Source organism: Labeo rohita, chromosome 1, assembly GCF_022985175.1.
Source record: "Labeo rohita strain BAU-BD-2019 chromosome 1, IGBB_LRoh.1.0, whole genome shotgun sequence".
Lineage (NCBI taxonomy): Eukaryota > Metazoa > Chordata > Actinopteri > Cypriniformes > Cyprinidae > Labeo > Labeo rohita.
In genome coordinates, this window is record NC_066869.1 from 27,015,296 (window position 1) to 27,028,969 (window position 13,674).

The 13,674-nt window shown below is 36.0% G+C and overlaps 2 protein-coding genes and 3 non-coding genes across 5 annotated transcripts; all 5 read left to right on the forward strand.

The window, feature by feature from the left end:
• The first annotated feature begins 5,320 nt into the window (after positions 1–5,320).
• On the forward strand, positions 5,321–9,377 carry tpt1 (tumor protein, translationally-controlled 1). The gene is made up of 6 exons (XM_051116124.1): positions 5,321–5,482; positions 6,858–6,931; positions 7,253–7,440; positions 7,741–7,846; positions 8,439–8,555; positions 8,922–9,377. The coding sequence occupies exons 1-6, from the start codon at positions 5,455–5,457 to the stop codon at positions 8,922–8,924; spliced, it is 516 nt and encodes a 171-aa protein (XP_050972081.1). The 5' UTR covers positions 5,321–5,454; the 3' UTR covers positions 8,925–9,377.
• On the forward strand, positions 7,004–7,073 carry LOC127172554 (small nucleolar RNA SNORD58). Its single transcript, XR_007828646.1, has one exon. It is a non-coding gene; the product is annotated as a small nucleolar RNA SNORD58 (small nucleolar RNA).
• On the forward strand, positions 7,522–7,655 carry LOC127172559 (small nucleolar RNA SNORA31). Its single transcript, XR_007828647.1, has one exon. It is a non-coding gene; the product is annotated as a small nucleolar RNA SNORA31 (small nucleolar RNA).
• LOC127172564 (small nucleolar RNA SNORA31) lies at positions 8,607–8,737 on the forward strand. Its single transcript, XR_007828649.1, has one exon. It is a non-coding gene; the product is annotated as a small nucleolar RNA SNORA31 (small nucleolar RNA).
• A 2,635-nt stretch (positions 9,378–12,012) lies between the features above and the next one.
• Positions 12,013–13,228, forward strand: LOC127170432 (uncharacterized). Its single transcript, XM_051118372.1, has 2 exons — positions 12,013–12,406; positions 12,824–13,228. Exons 1-2 carry the CDS (start codon positions 12,095–12,097, stop codon positions 13,136–13,138), a joined length of 627 nt encoding a protein of 208 aa, XP_050974329.1. The 5' UTR covers positions 12,013–12,094; the 3' UTR covers positions 13,139–13,228.
• Positions 13,229–13,674: the final 446 nt, after the last annotated feature.

Consider the following 13,674-nt stretch of genomic DNA (forward strand, 5'->3'; position numbering starts at 1 on the left):
TTCCCTGGAAATGAGCCGGAAGATTCACCCATAGGCTTACTTCCGTATTTAAAGGAGAAGTCCACTTCCAGAACAACAATTTACAAATAATGTACTCACCCCTTTGTCATCCACGATGTTGATGTCTTTCTTTCTTCAGTCGAAAAGAAGTGATGTTTTTTGAGGAAAACATTTCAGCATTTTTCTCCATATAATGGACTGATTTGATGCCCTGATTTTGAACTTCCAAAATGCAGTTTAAATGCGGCTTCAAACCATCCCAAATGCGGTTGTAAATGATCCCAGCCAAGGAAGACGGGTCTTATGTAGTGTAGCAATCAATATTTTAATAAAAATAATACAATTTATATACTTATATACTTTTTAATGCCAAATGCTCATCTTGTCTTACTCTGCCTGGACTGTTTTGTTCCGGTTCAATACAGTTAGGTTATGTCGAAAGAGTAAGGCAAGATGAGCGTTTGAGATTAAAAAGTATTTAAATTGTATTTTTTTAATGAAAATAACCGATCGTTTCGCTAGATAAGACCCTTCTTTCTCGGCTGGGATCGTTTACAACCGCATTTGGGATCGTTTGAAGCTGCATTTAAACTGTCTTTTATAAGTTCAAAATCGGGCACCATATCAGTCCATTATATGGACAAAAATGCTGAAATGTTTTTCTCAGAAACATGATTTCTTTACGACTGAAGAAAGAAAGACATAAACATCTTGGATGACATTATATCTTTGTTTTGGAAACGGATTTCTCCTTTAAGAAGAAGGTGGATAGCTTAAACAATAAACATTAAATAAATAAAATCTATTCATGCAATTATGTTTAAAAGCATCCTCACTTTACAGAATTTTTACACAAGTGCCTAAAACTTTTCACAGTACTGTCACTTTTCAGGTAGGTTTCTTCAAGCATCTTGGAGACATTGCCACGATTCTTCTGGATTTATTCTGTCTCAGCTTTTTCTTTTTTTCTTCATATAATCCCAGACTGACTTGATGAAGGTGAGGTCTGATCTCTGGGAAGAGAATCCTGTCTGTTGTCAGACACCTTGTGTAGTAAAAAAAAAAAACACTAAATTATTACAATTAATGACAAAAAGGAAAGTTTGGAAATGTAAACTGATATTTCCTACTGACACACTACAGCAAAAGATAGAAATAACTGGCTTAAAACCTTTTTTTATTCATCATAATTTATGTTGCTGTTATTTTGTTATTTATTAACTTTATTATGTATTATTTCATTAGTAATCATTACCTAAACCCAAAAGTGGAAAAATTCTCACTGCATTGTAACTGCTGCTATATTGTGACATTTTTTTGCCAATTTAGTTGAAGTATGGCATTTTTTCTCCCCCAAAATTAAAGTATCATGATTAATTTGGTCATTAGATAAAATGCTCTGTAAAGGTCAGATGACTGTGCCAAGATGTCCTATGGTGGGCCCCTTTTTCATAATTTTCAATTTTGTGCCATTACAACAAAATATTTAATTGTTTTCATACGAGTCCCTTAATCATATGTTGGGTGATGCATAATGATGTTCTACATACGTATATGTTTGTTGAACACATACACTACCGTTCAAAAGTGTGGGGTCAGTAAGACTTGTAATAGTCTTTAAAGAAGTCTCTTATGCTCATCAAGGCTGCATTTATTTGATTAAAAATATAGAAAAAAAACAGTAATATTGCAAAATGTTTTTACAATATAAAATAATGTTTTTTATTTTAACATACTTTAAAATAGAATTTATTCCTGTGATGAAAAGCTGAATTTTTATCAGCTGTTACTCCAGTCTTAAGTGTCACATGATCCTTCAGAAATCATTCTAATATGCGGATTTATTATTAGAATGATCAATGTTGGATAATATCAACAGTTGTGCTGCCAAATATTTTTTGGAACCTGTGATTTTTTTTTTTCAGGATTCTTTCATGAATAACAAGTTTAAAAAGTACAGTGTTTATTCAAAATATAAATATTTTATAACAATGTAAATTATTTATTATGAACTTTTAATAAACTTTTAATTATTAACTTAATACATCCTTGGTGAATAAAAGTATTAATTTCTTAAAAAAAAAAAAAAGAAACAATAAAAATGTACTGACCCCAAACTTTTGAACGGTAGTGTATATAATAGAGCAAAAGCGGGAAAAAAGACAAAAAACAAAAGAAAAATAACAACAACAAAATGCTTTGAGATCATCATAAAGAACTTACTAGCTTCACATAGATGAGTTTCTACTTTGTGCTGTTGTTTTCCTTCCAGTAGTGATATCACTCCTTCGAGGATGATCGAATTAAAAACTAGAAATTGATTGCCAAATATTAGGGTAGAGTGGGGGAAAACACCCCCCTTAAGGACTGTGTAATTTTGTTCAGGAAAGTTATCATAGCTTTAGTGACAATAACATAAATTATAAACAAAGTATGAAAAATGTCCAGAGTTTTAATGTTATTAGATTTTTAACAAAACATTAATTTGTACCAAGGGGCGCCCCCATGGGTAGGGTAAAATAATTGCTATGTTTAGTTAAGGATACCTGTTATATACCCTACCAAAAGTATACCTGACTCATAGCTTGTCTTAGACATGACTAACTTCAACTCTATGTAACTAAAGAAATTAAAGTCTTCTGTCCACATTCATTCAGCTGTAGGGGAATTACAGATAAACCCCAATCAGTTAACAGAGAGTTTACTGAAGACAGATTTTCCCATGCTTCCAAAATCCGTAGAAAATGAGTAAGAGAAGCCAGCCTCGAATTAACCTAGAATACATGCAAAAACACCATAGTCATATGGATGATCTGTTGACGTCATTTCTACAGGTTCTGATACGTTAACAGCACAGATGATTTAAACACATCCAAACTTGATGTTCTGTTCTTAAAAACAGTATTTTAAATTCCATCATGAGCAACTATTGTAAGGGTTAGTAGATACATGTAGTGCATTGGTCTTAAAATGTCTTGTACGTCTATCATGAGGGTCATTCCAGCTGGAATCATCAAATTTTGGAAAAGTTCCCCACCTGACCTCCTCAGATTTGTCTGAAAAAAATCCATGTGATGGGTAATATGCCCAATAGATCATATACAATATTTCAGATCTCTACTGTGCGTAGTTTTTTCACAAAAAATCTGTAAAAAAGTTTGTTTTTTACCCCGTTTTGGCATCACAGTCTGAGTGACCATGTTCAGACTGAAATATCTCCAGAACGATTTGTGCCAGGTCCATGAAATTTTCTGGGCTAAGAGTCTTAGTCCAGAAGTGCACGAATTACAACTCACAGCATTGTTACTGAATTTACACCTGAATGCTGGCCCTCTACTTTTCTTTGAAACTATTACTTTAGGGGTTTTCAGATGTCCATAGAAACCTCAATTTTCAATATATAAGCATCAAACTTGGTAAATGGTCTGATATGTACCATGTCTTTCACATCCTTTGATATCAGACAATAGAGTCTGATGGATGTTGAGGTATTAAGGTCCAAAATGGAAAAAAACTCATTTACACCAATGTTCAGAGCAATATTTCCCATGAATGACACTAGGTGTGAACAAAAACTTGTTTTTTTTAAAAGAGCATATTGTTATTGATAAAATATAAAAAAATTAGGATGGGGTTTTGCCTCATTTTTCTGTAATAATTTTTTAAAAAATCATTGTTGTGTGACATTCACAACTACTGTAGTACCAGCTATTTTGAACTCATATGCCTAAATTAAAACAAACTTTTTTACAGATTTTTTGTAAAAAAAAAAAAATATGCACAGTAGAGATCTGAAATTTTGTATATGATCTATTGGGCATATTACCCATCACATAGATTTTTTTCAGACAAATCTGAGGGGGTCAGGTGGGGACCATTTGATGATTCCAGCTGGAATGACCCGAGAACCAATCGTGAATTAATAAAATGAATAATAACAAAATTACTAATTCTCTATAAAATATAACAATTGACTATATCATTATTCAGATGAATGATTGCCAAACAAATACATATTTATTTTCTGGAAGCCAGACTTAACAAGTTAACACTGGGGTCAGGCCATCAGTCACCTCTCAGATACCAAATAAAGACATTGCTTGTAACATAAATGCCAGAAAAGATGCTTCCGCATTCATGATTTCTATGATCACGCATTCATTTTATAACAGAAGAGGGGGGTATTGGAAATCACCCGCTTCACAACACCAACACAAGACAAAATGGCTGTACTATGTGACTAATTAGATTATTTTGAGAGAGAGGGAGAAAGAACTGAGAATTCATAGTCACTTCCATACAAATAAAACTATTTATTTTAATCTCACCAGTTTGTTCACTGTTTACAATTAGTATTTTCACAAAGCATCATCAATCGGCCATATTGCCGGCGCAGAACGTAAACAAATGCCACTGAACTGAATGAAACTGGCATATTTTGCTGATTATTGCTGCTGAAAATACTCAAGTATTGTCATGTTTTGGGCTGTACTAATTGGTTGGATCAGGAAAAAGATTTGAAGTACTATAGACTGACAAAAGTTGTAACAAATCAAGGAGAAGAATGCAAAAAACTGTCTGAGGAACAAAAGACGCCTGTGGTTGGCCAAACTGAACCAGAATTTCCAGGACAAGAATTTTAAACATTCATGTTTGTTCATCATTCTCCGTCAGGTAGGTGAAATATGAGGCTAATATCTTAATTAAAATGGCTTGTATGTACCTTTACCACCTATTAACTTTACTTTGTCAAAATATCACACCCTTTCCTGCTTACTAAGTCCTTTAGTAGCTTCCACACATTTTTTTCTGTGGTTTAGACAGCATAAATGAGCAGAAGAACGTATTCAGTAGTACATTAACCGTGCAATCCATGCTGTTGTTTACATCAGAGTATCGCCAATATGGCTGCGCATCCAGGTAACTGATCAAATCGTAATGTAAGCCTGCACAATAAATCTTAAAATCCATCATCAACAATATAGGATAAAACTAAATTCAACAAGCCACAGCTGAGGGGGAAAAAGCATAAAAACACATACACAGCAGCAGGATCCCAAATAAACATTACAAACTATGCTAAAATGCTAAAAGTAAAGTTATGCTAAAGCCCCTCTATAATAAAAGAAAAGTACGTCATTACAGGAATAATCCTTAATAAAAGTACAAGTGATAAGGAAAAGCCAGACAGCTGTTTTAACACTTTCACAGTTTAATTATCCAGCATCTAAAATAGCTATCCTGTTCGGAAAAGTGGGAAGGAAGCAGGGTGAAGTTGATGAAACTCACAAGACGCGTGGAATGATTTCACATTAAACCATTAGAGGGCGCCCGTGTTTTTCAGCGCATATATAAGATGCTCAATCCACGCGCCGGCCTTTTCAGCTGAGTCCACGATCAGGTCACAGCCAGCGCTGTTCGCCTCCTGACACCCCCCAAACACAATCCAACAAAATGATCATCTATAAGGACATCATCACCGGTAAGAACAGCGTCCAACACAACGTTACAGCCCAGAATGTTACGTTTCTACCGATATTTTTGGCGTCAGATGTTGTTAAATTGTTTTAAAGGGCCGGTGGTCTATCCCGATTCAATGCGGCCTAACTTTTTTTTGAATGCAGTTAGCTTAGTGGCTAACCAAGCTACAAAATCGTGTAAGCGCGCTTAGCATTGGAGAGCTCCCAAATAACTTTTTATCAACCTTCCCATTGAGAATTATTTTATGCCAAAACTGCTTTAAGATGTGAAAGTGTTCTGTTATATTCAAGCTAATCTGTTGGTAAATGGGAGCGTTACATTAGCAGCTGAGTGAAAACGCCGGTTCGCTAGTTTGGTGCTCGGTAGAAGTTGTGCTGTTAGTTATTTTAACGCCCGTACTTTTTCAAATTACTGTTTGTGTTGAAAAAAATAATGTATATTTTTGGTCAATTTTTATTTTAAGGACCGAAAAGGACGATAATGAAAACACAAGGTTTTTTATTTCACAAATCGTTGTGCGATGATGAAATGAGCGCTAAACAGGGCGTGTTACTAGTCGGGCCAGTTCACGTTACTCTTCACTGAGTCAGCTTTTCCCAGGCCCTTTACATATTAAGTTAGTCTGTTATATATAACGTGCTTTTTGCGTGAGATAAAAACGACCGAATTAGTCGTCATCTACAACACTGGCGGATATTTTAAAGCTTTCCGTCGTTTTAATTTTTAAACATTACATTTATTTATTAATTTTGCTTTGAGAACATTCCAGTAAACACTGCTGACGGGGATTATAAGTGAAATTGCGAGAAATGCTTTTTAAAGCGTCCATGTGATAAATGGCAAGGAAAAAACGGTAAAAAGATAACTGAGGAACAGTTTTGGTAACGGTTTACAATACGGTTCATTAGTTAACAACATTAATTAACACGAATGAAAAATGAACAGTACTTTTACAGCATTTATTGATCCTAATGGTAATTTAAGCATTTACTAATGCATTATTAAAATCACAAGTTGTGTTTGACATTAAAGCTCCGTGAACTAACAATGAATGACTCTTTTTATTAGCTAACATTAACAAATTAATAAATAGTGTAATGTATTGTTCATTGTTCGTTCATGTTAATGCATTAATAAATGTTAGCAAAGGACACCTTGTAAAGTGTTACTAAGTATTTACAGAGAAAACAAGAGATTCTTAGAGCTGTCCAGTGCATTGTTCATTGGATGTTAATAAACCCCTATGCTAAAAATCCTTAAAAAAAATACAAAAACTACCTTTTTGTATCGGCAAAGTCAGTAATTTTTTAGGCTAATATTGTAACCAAAAATTCAGTTTTCTTTTTTTATCAATTTTTTTTTTTTTTTTTTCGCAGGGGATGAGATGTTCTCCGACATCTACAAAATCAAAGAGTCTGAGAATGGGATGATGATTGAAGTTGAGGGAAAGGTATGTGGGTTCTCTTTAACCAAATGTTTATTATTTTAAATTTACTTTGTAAGTGAAAGCCCTCATATGGACGTACAATGATGACTACTTAGGACACCTTTGTAGGGCATGACCGATGAAAACACCCCATGTTCTGAGTACGTATGTTTGATGGGCTTCAAAACTGATTGTGAGACCAAAATTAGTCTTAACATTTTTCTAACCGTCCGGTTTTGCAGATATTGGCATTAGTTATTATTACCAATCAGTATGTTAGCATGGAAGTTTTTACCTGGAGTGATTGGTGTGAAGTCGGCTACAGTCATTGCCTCTGTTTTGCAGATGATCAGCAGGGCGGAGGGAGAAATAGATGATGCACTGATTGGTGGCAATGCGTCAGCAGAAGTTCAGGATGAGGGCTGTGAATCTACCACAGTCAGTGGTGTAGATATTGTCCTCAACCACAAACTTCAGGAGACATCCTATGACAAGAAGTCTTACACAGCCTACATCAAGGACTACATGAAGGCGTAAGTCATGACACCATCGTTGTGAAATGCATGTTGTGGTGTAAATATTATGGTGAACGTGTAGTGTTGTAACTTAAGTTTTTGCATCTTTGACAGCCTAGAGTCTTGTATTGTGGCCACCTGGGTTTCAGTATTTTGAGATGCAAAATTAAATGTCCTTGCGCTTTCTGCCTGCCTTATGAGTGGCATGTTGGATTGAATTGAGGACTACAAAACTTATGTAAAACTGCTGTACTTGGCAGTTTGCAACACTTGATGATACCTGAATATTTTGCTAATAATTGCTATTTTTTATAACAGAGTGAAAGCCAAGCTACAGGAAGTTGCACCTGACAGAGTAGACCCCTTCATGGCTAACGCACCAGCTGAGGTCAAGAAAATTCTAGGCAACATCAAAAATTTTCAGGTGAGCTACAGTAACCGCTGAAACTGTACCAAGTTCGTGTATGCTTAAAAGTTTGGGATTGGTAAGATTTGTATGTTTTTGTAAAGCATCTTCAATAAAAAAAAAAAAAAACAGTAATATTGTGAAAAACATTCTATTTAAATGGTTTAAAATGTGTTTTTTTTTTTTTTTTTTTTGTTTTTTGGAAACTGCTGTTCAGCAGCCATTATTTCGGTTTTTGGTTTCACATCATGATTTGCTGCTCAAGAAACATTTAACCTTAGTGTTGAAATTGACTGCTTTATATTTTTGTGGAAACTATACATTTTTAAGGTCCTTTAAAGAAGAGAAAGTTCAAAAGAGCAGCATTTAACTGTTCCAAGTACGCATCTTAGATGGGCTGATTTAAGACCTAAATTTGTTTCTCAACACCATATTTTCTAATCAGTTCTGTAGATGTTAGCATTGGTAGCACTCAGTTTGTTAGTACGTATGTGAGTGTTTGGTCAGCTACAGTCATTGTCATAAATTGTAATGCTAAATTGGTATTTCTTTTGAAACTAAAGACAGTTTGCATCAATCTGACTAACTGGTTTCTCTTTACCTCCTACAGTTTTTCACTGGTGAATCAATGAACCCAGATGGCATGATTGGTCTCCTTGATTTCCGTGAGGATGGCGTCACACCATACATGCTTTTCTTTAAGGATGGTCTGGAGATTGAGAAATGCGTAAGTTTCAAGTGTTATGTTTGCCTGGAGTTTAGGGAATCATGCTTTGTGTAGCATTCACTGATAGACCTGTTGCCGTAATTGGTGGCTCCAGGTTTGCACACGGATGCGACAGTAACTTTCCTCACGATATCTGGCCATCAGAAGGGTGGCTGGAAAGAATTAAATTGGGGAGAATAAGAAAATTGCATTAGCTTTAGAAAGCATTAAGCTCTAAAAAGAAAATAAGTTTTCTAGAAGATATATAAGCTTCAAGCTATCAATTATATTTATATATTTATTCTTATATATATATATATATAATGGTGTACTGAAGTAGGTTGTAGCTTGAAACAAAACTGAATCTTTTGTTTTTCCTTTTCCTAGTAAATTTCCCAAGTGTCAACAATTTACCCCTCCAACTCTGGCCTCTGCTTGGTGGATTGGGCCCGTGGATTAAACCAGTCATTCCCCCTCATCCTTTCCATCAGGACCAGAGGCTCTTTTAACTTCACGAGGCCACTGTTTTCATTTCTTGATTGGCTTATGCCCGTCTACGATGAGAAGACGTGAACTATCCTTTCATGAAATTAAAAACGGGACTTTTAGCAAGCCAAACCGCAATGTGAACAGATTGTGGAATAAGAAACTGAGAATTTTTGGGGTTCTATTTTATTTTTTCGTCATCGAGGTGAAGTTGACTGCTGGCTTCTCATTTGCTGTGCATGTCAGCTTCTTGTTTCAGCATCTGTACAGTTGTAATTTTCCCCGTTCCATATTGAATCACAGGATTGTATAGGATTTCTTGGCACCATTATTGAATAAAGTCAAGCTGCTGGCTAATTGGTGTTTTTCCTTGTGTTAACTGTTTAACTTGTCCTGTGTCAACAACTTAAGTTGCTCAACTCTCAACTGTCATTGACAGAATTATAAAAGGAACAATTCTAATCAAGGGTGAAGGAGATAAGCCTCTTTTCAAGGTAAATTGGAAGCCTTACAGAGGTGCCCAAACGTTTCGAACTTGATTGAGGGCAGTGAGCTGGAATGAAGTGTTTCTTTCACTGCAACTAAAGTTGTTTTTATTTCTTCACATAAATTTCTATATTCACTCAATGCAGAAAAAGGGTACAACAAAAAGCTAAATTTAGAAATAAAGATGACATTTTTTAGAAAGGAAAACTGAAACAAAATGACAAAAAAAAAAAAAAAAAAAAAAAAAAAAAAAACAAAACTAGAGTTAATCCGGATTCTATTGCGAACTGCCTCAATAAGTCTGCCAATTTTCATCATTCTTCATTCCATCATTCATTTTTCAAAGCATAAATAACTCAAAAAATAAATAAATTCAAAATAAAGAGATTCATGAATGTTTAACCTCAATTTTTCCACCTTCTTGTTAGATGAAATGGTGGGCAAAATCAGCATTTTGGGTATCTCTTCCCTATACAATGAACAGCTGCATCTACACTGACCAAAATAATAAACGCAACACTTTTTGCCCCATTTTTCATGAGCTGAACTCAAAGATCTAAGACTTTCTATGTAACCAAAAGGCTTATTTCTCTCAAATGTTGCTCACAAATCTGTCTAAATTTGTGTTAGTGAGCACTTCTCCTTTGCAGAGATAATCCATCCACCTCACAGGTGTGGCATATCAAGATGCTGATTAGACAGCATGATTACTGCACAGGTGTGTCTTAGACTGGCTACAATAAAAGGCCAGAGTAAAATGTAAAGTTTCATCACACAGCACACTGCCACATATTTTGAGGGAGCGTGCAAATTGGCATGCTGACTGTAGGAATGTCCACAGGGCTGCCCGTGAATTGAATGTTCATTTCTCTACCATAAGCTGTCTCCAAAGGATTTTCAGAGAATTTGGCAGTACATGCAACCGGCCTCACAACCGCAGACCACGTGTAACCACATCCAGCATCTTCACCCCCAAAATCATCTGAAACCAGCCACCCGGACAGCTGCTGCAACAATCGGTTTGCATAACCAAAGAATTTCTGCACAAACTGTCAGAACCATCTCAGGGAAGCTCATCTGCATGCTCATCATCCTCATCGGGGTCTTGACCTGACTGCAGTTCGTTGTCGTAACCGACTTGAGTGGGCAAATGCTCATATTCAGTGGTGTTTGGCACTTTTGAGAGGTGTTCTCTTCACAGATGAATCCTGGTTTTCACTGTACTGGGCAGATGGCAGACAGCATGTATGGCGGCGTGTGGGTGAGTGGTTTGCTGATGTCAACGTTGTGGATCGAGTGGTCCATGGTGGCGGTGGGGTTATGATATGGGCAGGCGTATGTTATGGACAACGAATGCAGGTGCATTTTATTGATGGCATTTTGAATGCACAGAGATATCATGATGAGATCCTGAGGCCCATTGTTGTGCCATTCATCCATGACCATCACCTCATGTTGCAGTATGATAATGCACGGCCCCGTATTGCAAGGATCTGTACACAATCCTGTAAGCTGAAAACATCCCAGTTCTTGCATGGCCAGCATAATCACCGGACATGTCACCTATTGAGCATGTTTTGGATGCTCTAGAGAGAAAGACAATATTTGAGAGAAATAGAAATTTGTGTACATAAAAAAAGTCTTTGATTTCAGCTCATAAAAATGGGGGTAAAAACAAAAGTGTTGTTTATCATTTTGGTCTGTGTATTTTTGAACCAAGAATCGGATTAAAAAATAATTTGAAAATGCTTTGATACGTTATGCTGTAATTGTTGATTCTGAGTTAATACAAAAGACATGTTTATATGTACAATAGTCAACATTTGAAGTGGATCAAAATCTTTCAAAGTTGTCCTAAAACCAAAACAATACCCATTCTCGCCTTAGTACAACTTTGAACTTTTTTGATCCTCTACTTAAAGGTTTTTCATTTTAATAGTTAATATCCTTGTTTAGGACTTGGGTTTGATATTCAGATACCTCTTTGACTCACCAGGAAGTAATTCCAAACTCCCAGATGTTTAAATGTTAATATACCTCTACAGGGTTCAATGCATGAGGACCAGTTAAAATCTTTTTAGCTTTCATACAAGGTAAAGTCCTGTTAGTTTTCAAATGTGAAAAAAAGTATTCTAATTGTGCTTTTGAATGTTTGGATACCTCTATTTACATTTATTCTCAATAACATGACTTGCAAAATTAAGACAAACATGACACAATTAGGAGTTAAGATGTTAAATGCTATATTACAGATCATGATAAAAGTGCATTTGTGTGAGCAAATGGTTGTGGCTTGTTCTGATGTGTAATGAAAGCACAAATTCCTGATTGGTTAAAGACGGGTGTGTCTGACATCTGCATGTGAAAGTGATGTTGTGAATTGTCTTTAAATTTCTTGATAAGCACATGAAAGAGTATTTTAGCATCAGTATTAGGGGTGTCGCAATATACCGGTTTTCACGATAATCGTGATATTCAAATCATTAAATATCGACATCGTGTTAATTTAGGGTTCGACGATATACCGGTATTGGCAATAACCACAATATTTAAAATAAATAGGACTCTAATGATGACACGGCACGTAAATGTACAGCGCCAGTACCTGGTTGACCTTCCAGGTGGCAGTAATGCGCCTTGCTGCATTTGACACCCGTCAAACAAGAAAATGCGCAGCTACTGTCATGTCGTCGGAGCAGGAGAGTGAGAGGCTCTGTCCACACCCGAAAAAAGTAAGCTCGCCAGTATGGGAGTTTTTCGGTTTCAAAGAAAACAACTCCTTAGACAGCCCAATCTGCAGAAAGTGTCACGCTACAGTCAGTGCGAAGGGGGGCAACACCACCAACCTTTTTACCCACCTCCGTGTCCATCACCCTCTGGATTACGCCATTTTACAGAAAGTAAATTGCTATTATTTTACTAGTTATAGAATTGGAAATGTTCCATTAACCTGTTAACAGCAGTTTTCGGTGTTCACATACTTAAATTAACGGTGATTCTTATAATAAGTATCACGGTTTCTTTATTCGTTTTGTTTCTGTATTTGTATTTGCAATCAAGTCTCGGCCAATACGGCCTGTGCCTCACACTTGATTTCTTTGTTCAAATCTATTACATGACTAAAAATGATTTATAAACGCTGAGTGACCACATTTCTACTTTAAGTTGAACATCTGCGGTGGCGCCGGCGCAACCATAGGTTAAATAGCTTAAAATAACATTACGTGTACATTAGTTAATACGTATCAGTTTTGATGTTAATGTTTATTTATTGTACTGTTGAACTTTACAGTATTTTCTGTCTTGTTATTTCATAGGGAGCTTTCAAGAAGAGAGAGCAAGCCAGAGCCTCAGGTCAGCTAACAATTTTTGAGTCTGTGGAAAGGAAAAGGAAAGCAGACATGACTAGTGCATGTGAAGACACAGCTATCACTAAGTCACTAGCCTACTTCATAGCAAAGGACATGATGCCCATAAAAACCCACTGCAGTGGTGGAAAGAGAATGAGCAGGAGTTTCCAAGGTTGGCAAAAGTGGCACAAAAGATCCTTTGCATTCCCGCCACCAGTGTTGCATCAGAAAGACTTTTCAGCTCTTCAGGAAACATTCAGACAGTGTTTCGCTCCAGTTTGAAACCAGATAAACTTAACATGCTTGTCTTCCTTCACAAAAATTTGCCATAGATTAAAAATTCAAGATGTGAAAATGCATTTCCCCTGTATTTCTAAGTATTGTTATGTTTGTTGGATAAAAAAGAAAAACAAAATAAAGTAAAAATTTACTGACTGACTGAAGTTTTTTATAAATATCGCGATATATCGATATCGTGATATTTTTTTACGGCAATAACCGTGGTGTGAAAAATTGAATATCGTGACAGCCCTAATCAGTATAGACAATGCCAGATGCATCACAATACGGTGTAGTGTTAAGGTTGACCCCTGATCAGCCCTGCAATTATTCAGGCTGATCTTTTTGTGTTCTTCAGACATCGTATACACTTTCACTGCTTAAAGTATCATTTGTAACCAGACCAGCTATCTAGACTTAAAGTAATGCACCCACCTAAACCATAGCTGTAAACCTACAGAATTGCATAAGTGAAAGTAGATTTACTGGTGTGCACACCATCTTGCATAATAGCATTGGTTCTGGTGACTGCAAAGGCG

Coding starts and splice junctions, on each gene's coding strand:
- tpt1 (XM_051116124.1), top strand. CDS start 5,455: ATGATCATCTATAAGGACATCATCACCG. Junction 5,483..6,857: donor CTATAAGGACATCATCACCG/GTAAGAACAGCG, acceptor TTTTTTTCGCAG/GGGATGAGATGTTCTCCGAC. Junction 7,847..8,438: donor GCAACATCAAAAATTTTCAG/GTGAGCTACAGT, acceptor TACCTCCTACAG/TTTTTCACTGGTGAATCAAT.
- LOC127170432 (XM_051118372.1), top strand. CDS start 12,095: ATGTACAGCGCCAGTACCTGGTTGACCTTCCAGGTGGCAGTAATGCGC. Junction 12,407..12,823: donor ATTACGCCATTTTACAGAAA/GTAAATTGCTAT, acceptor GTTATTTCATAG/GGAGCTTTCAAGAAGAGAGA.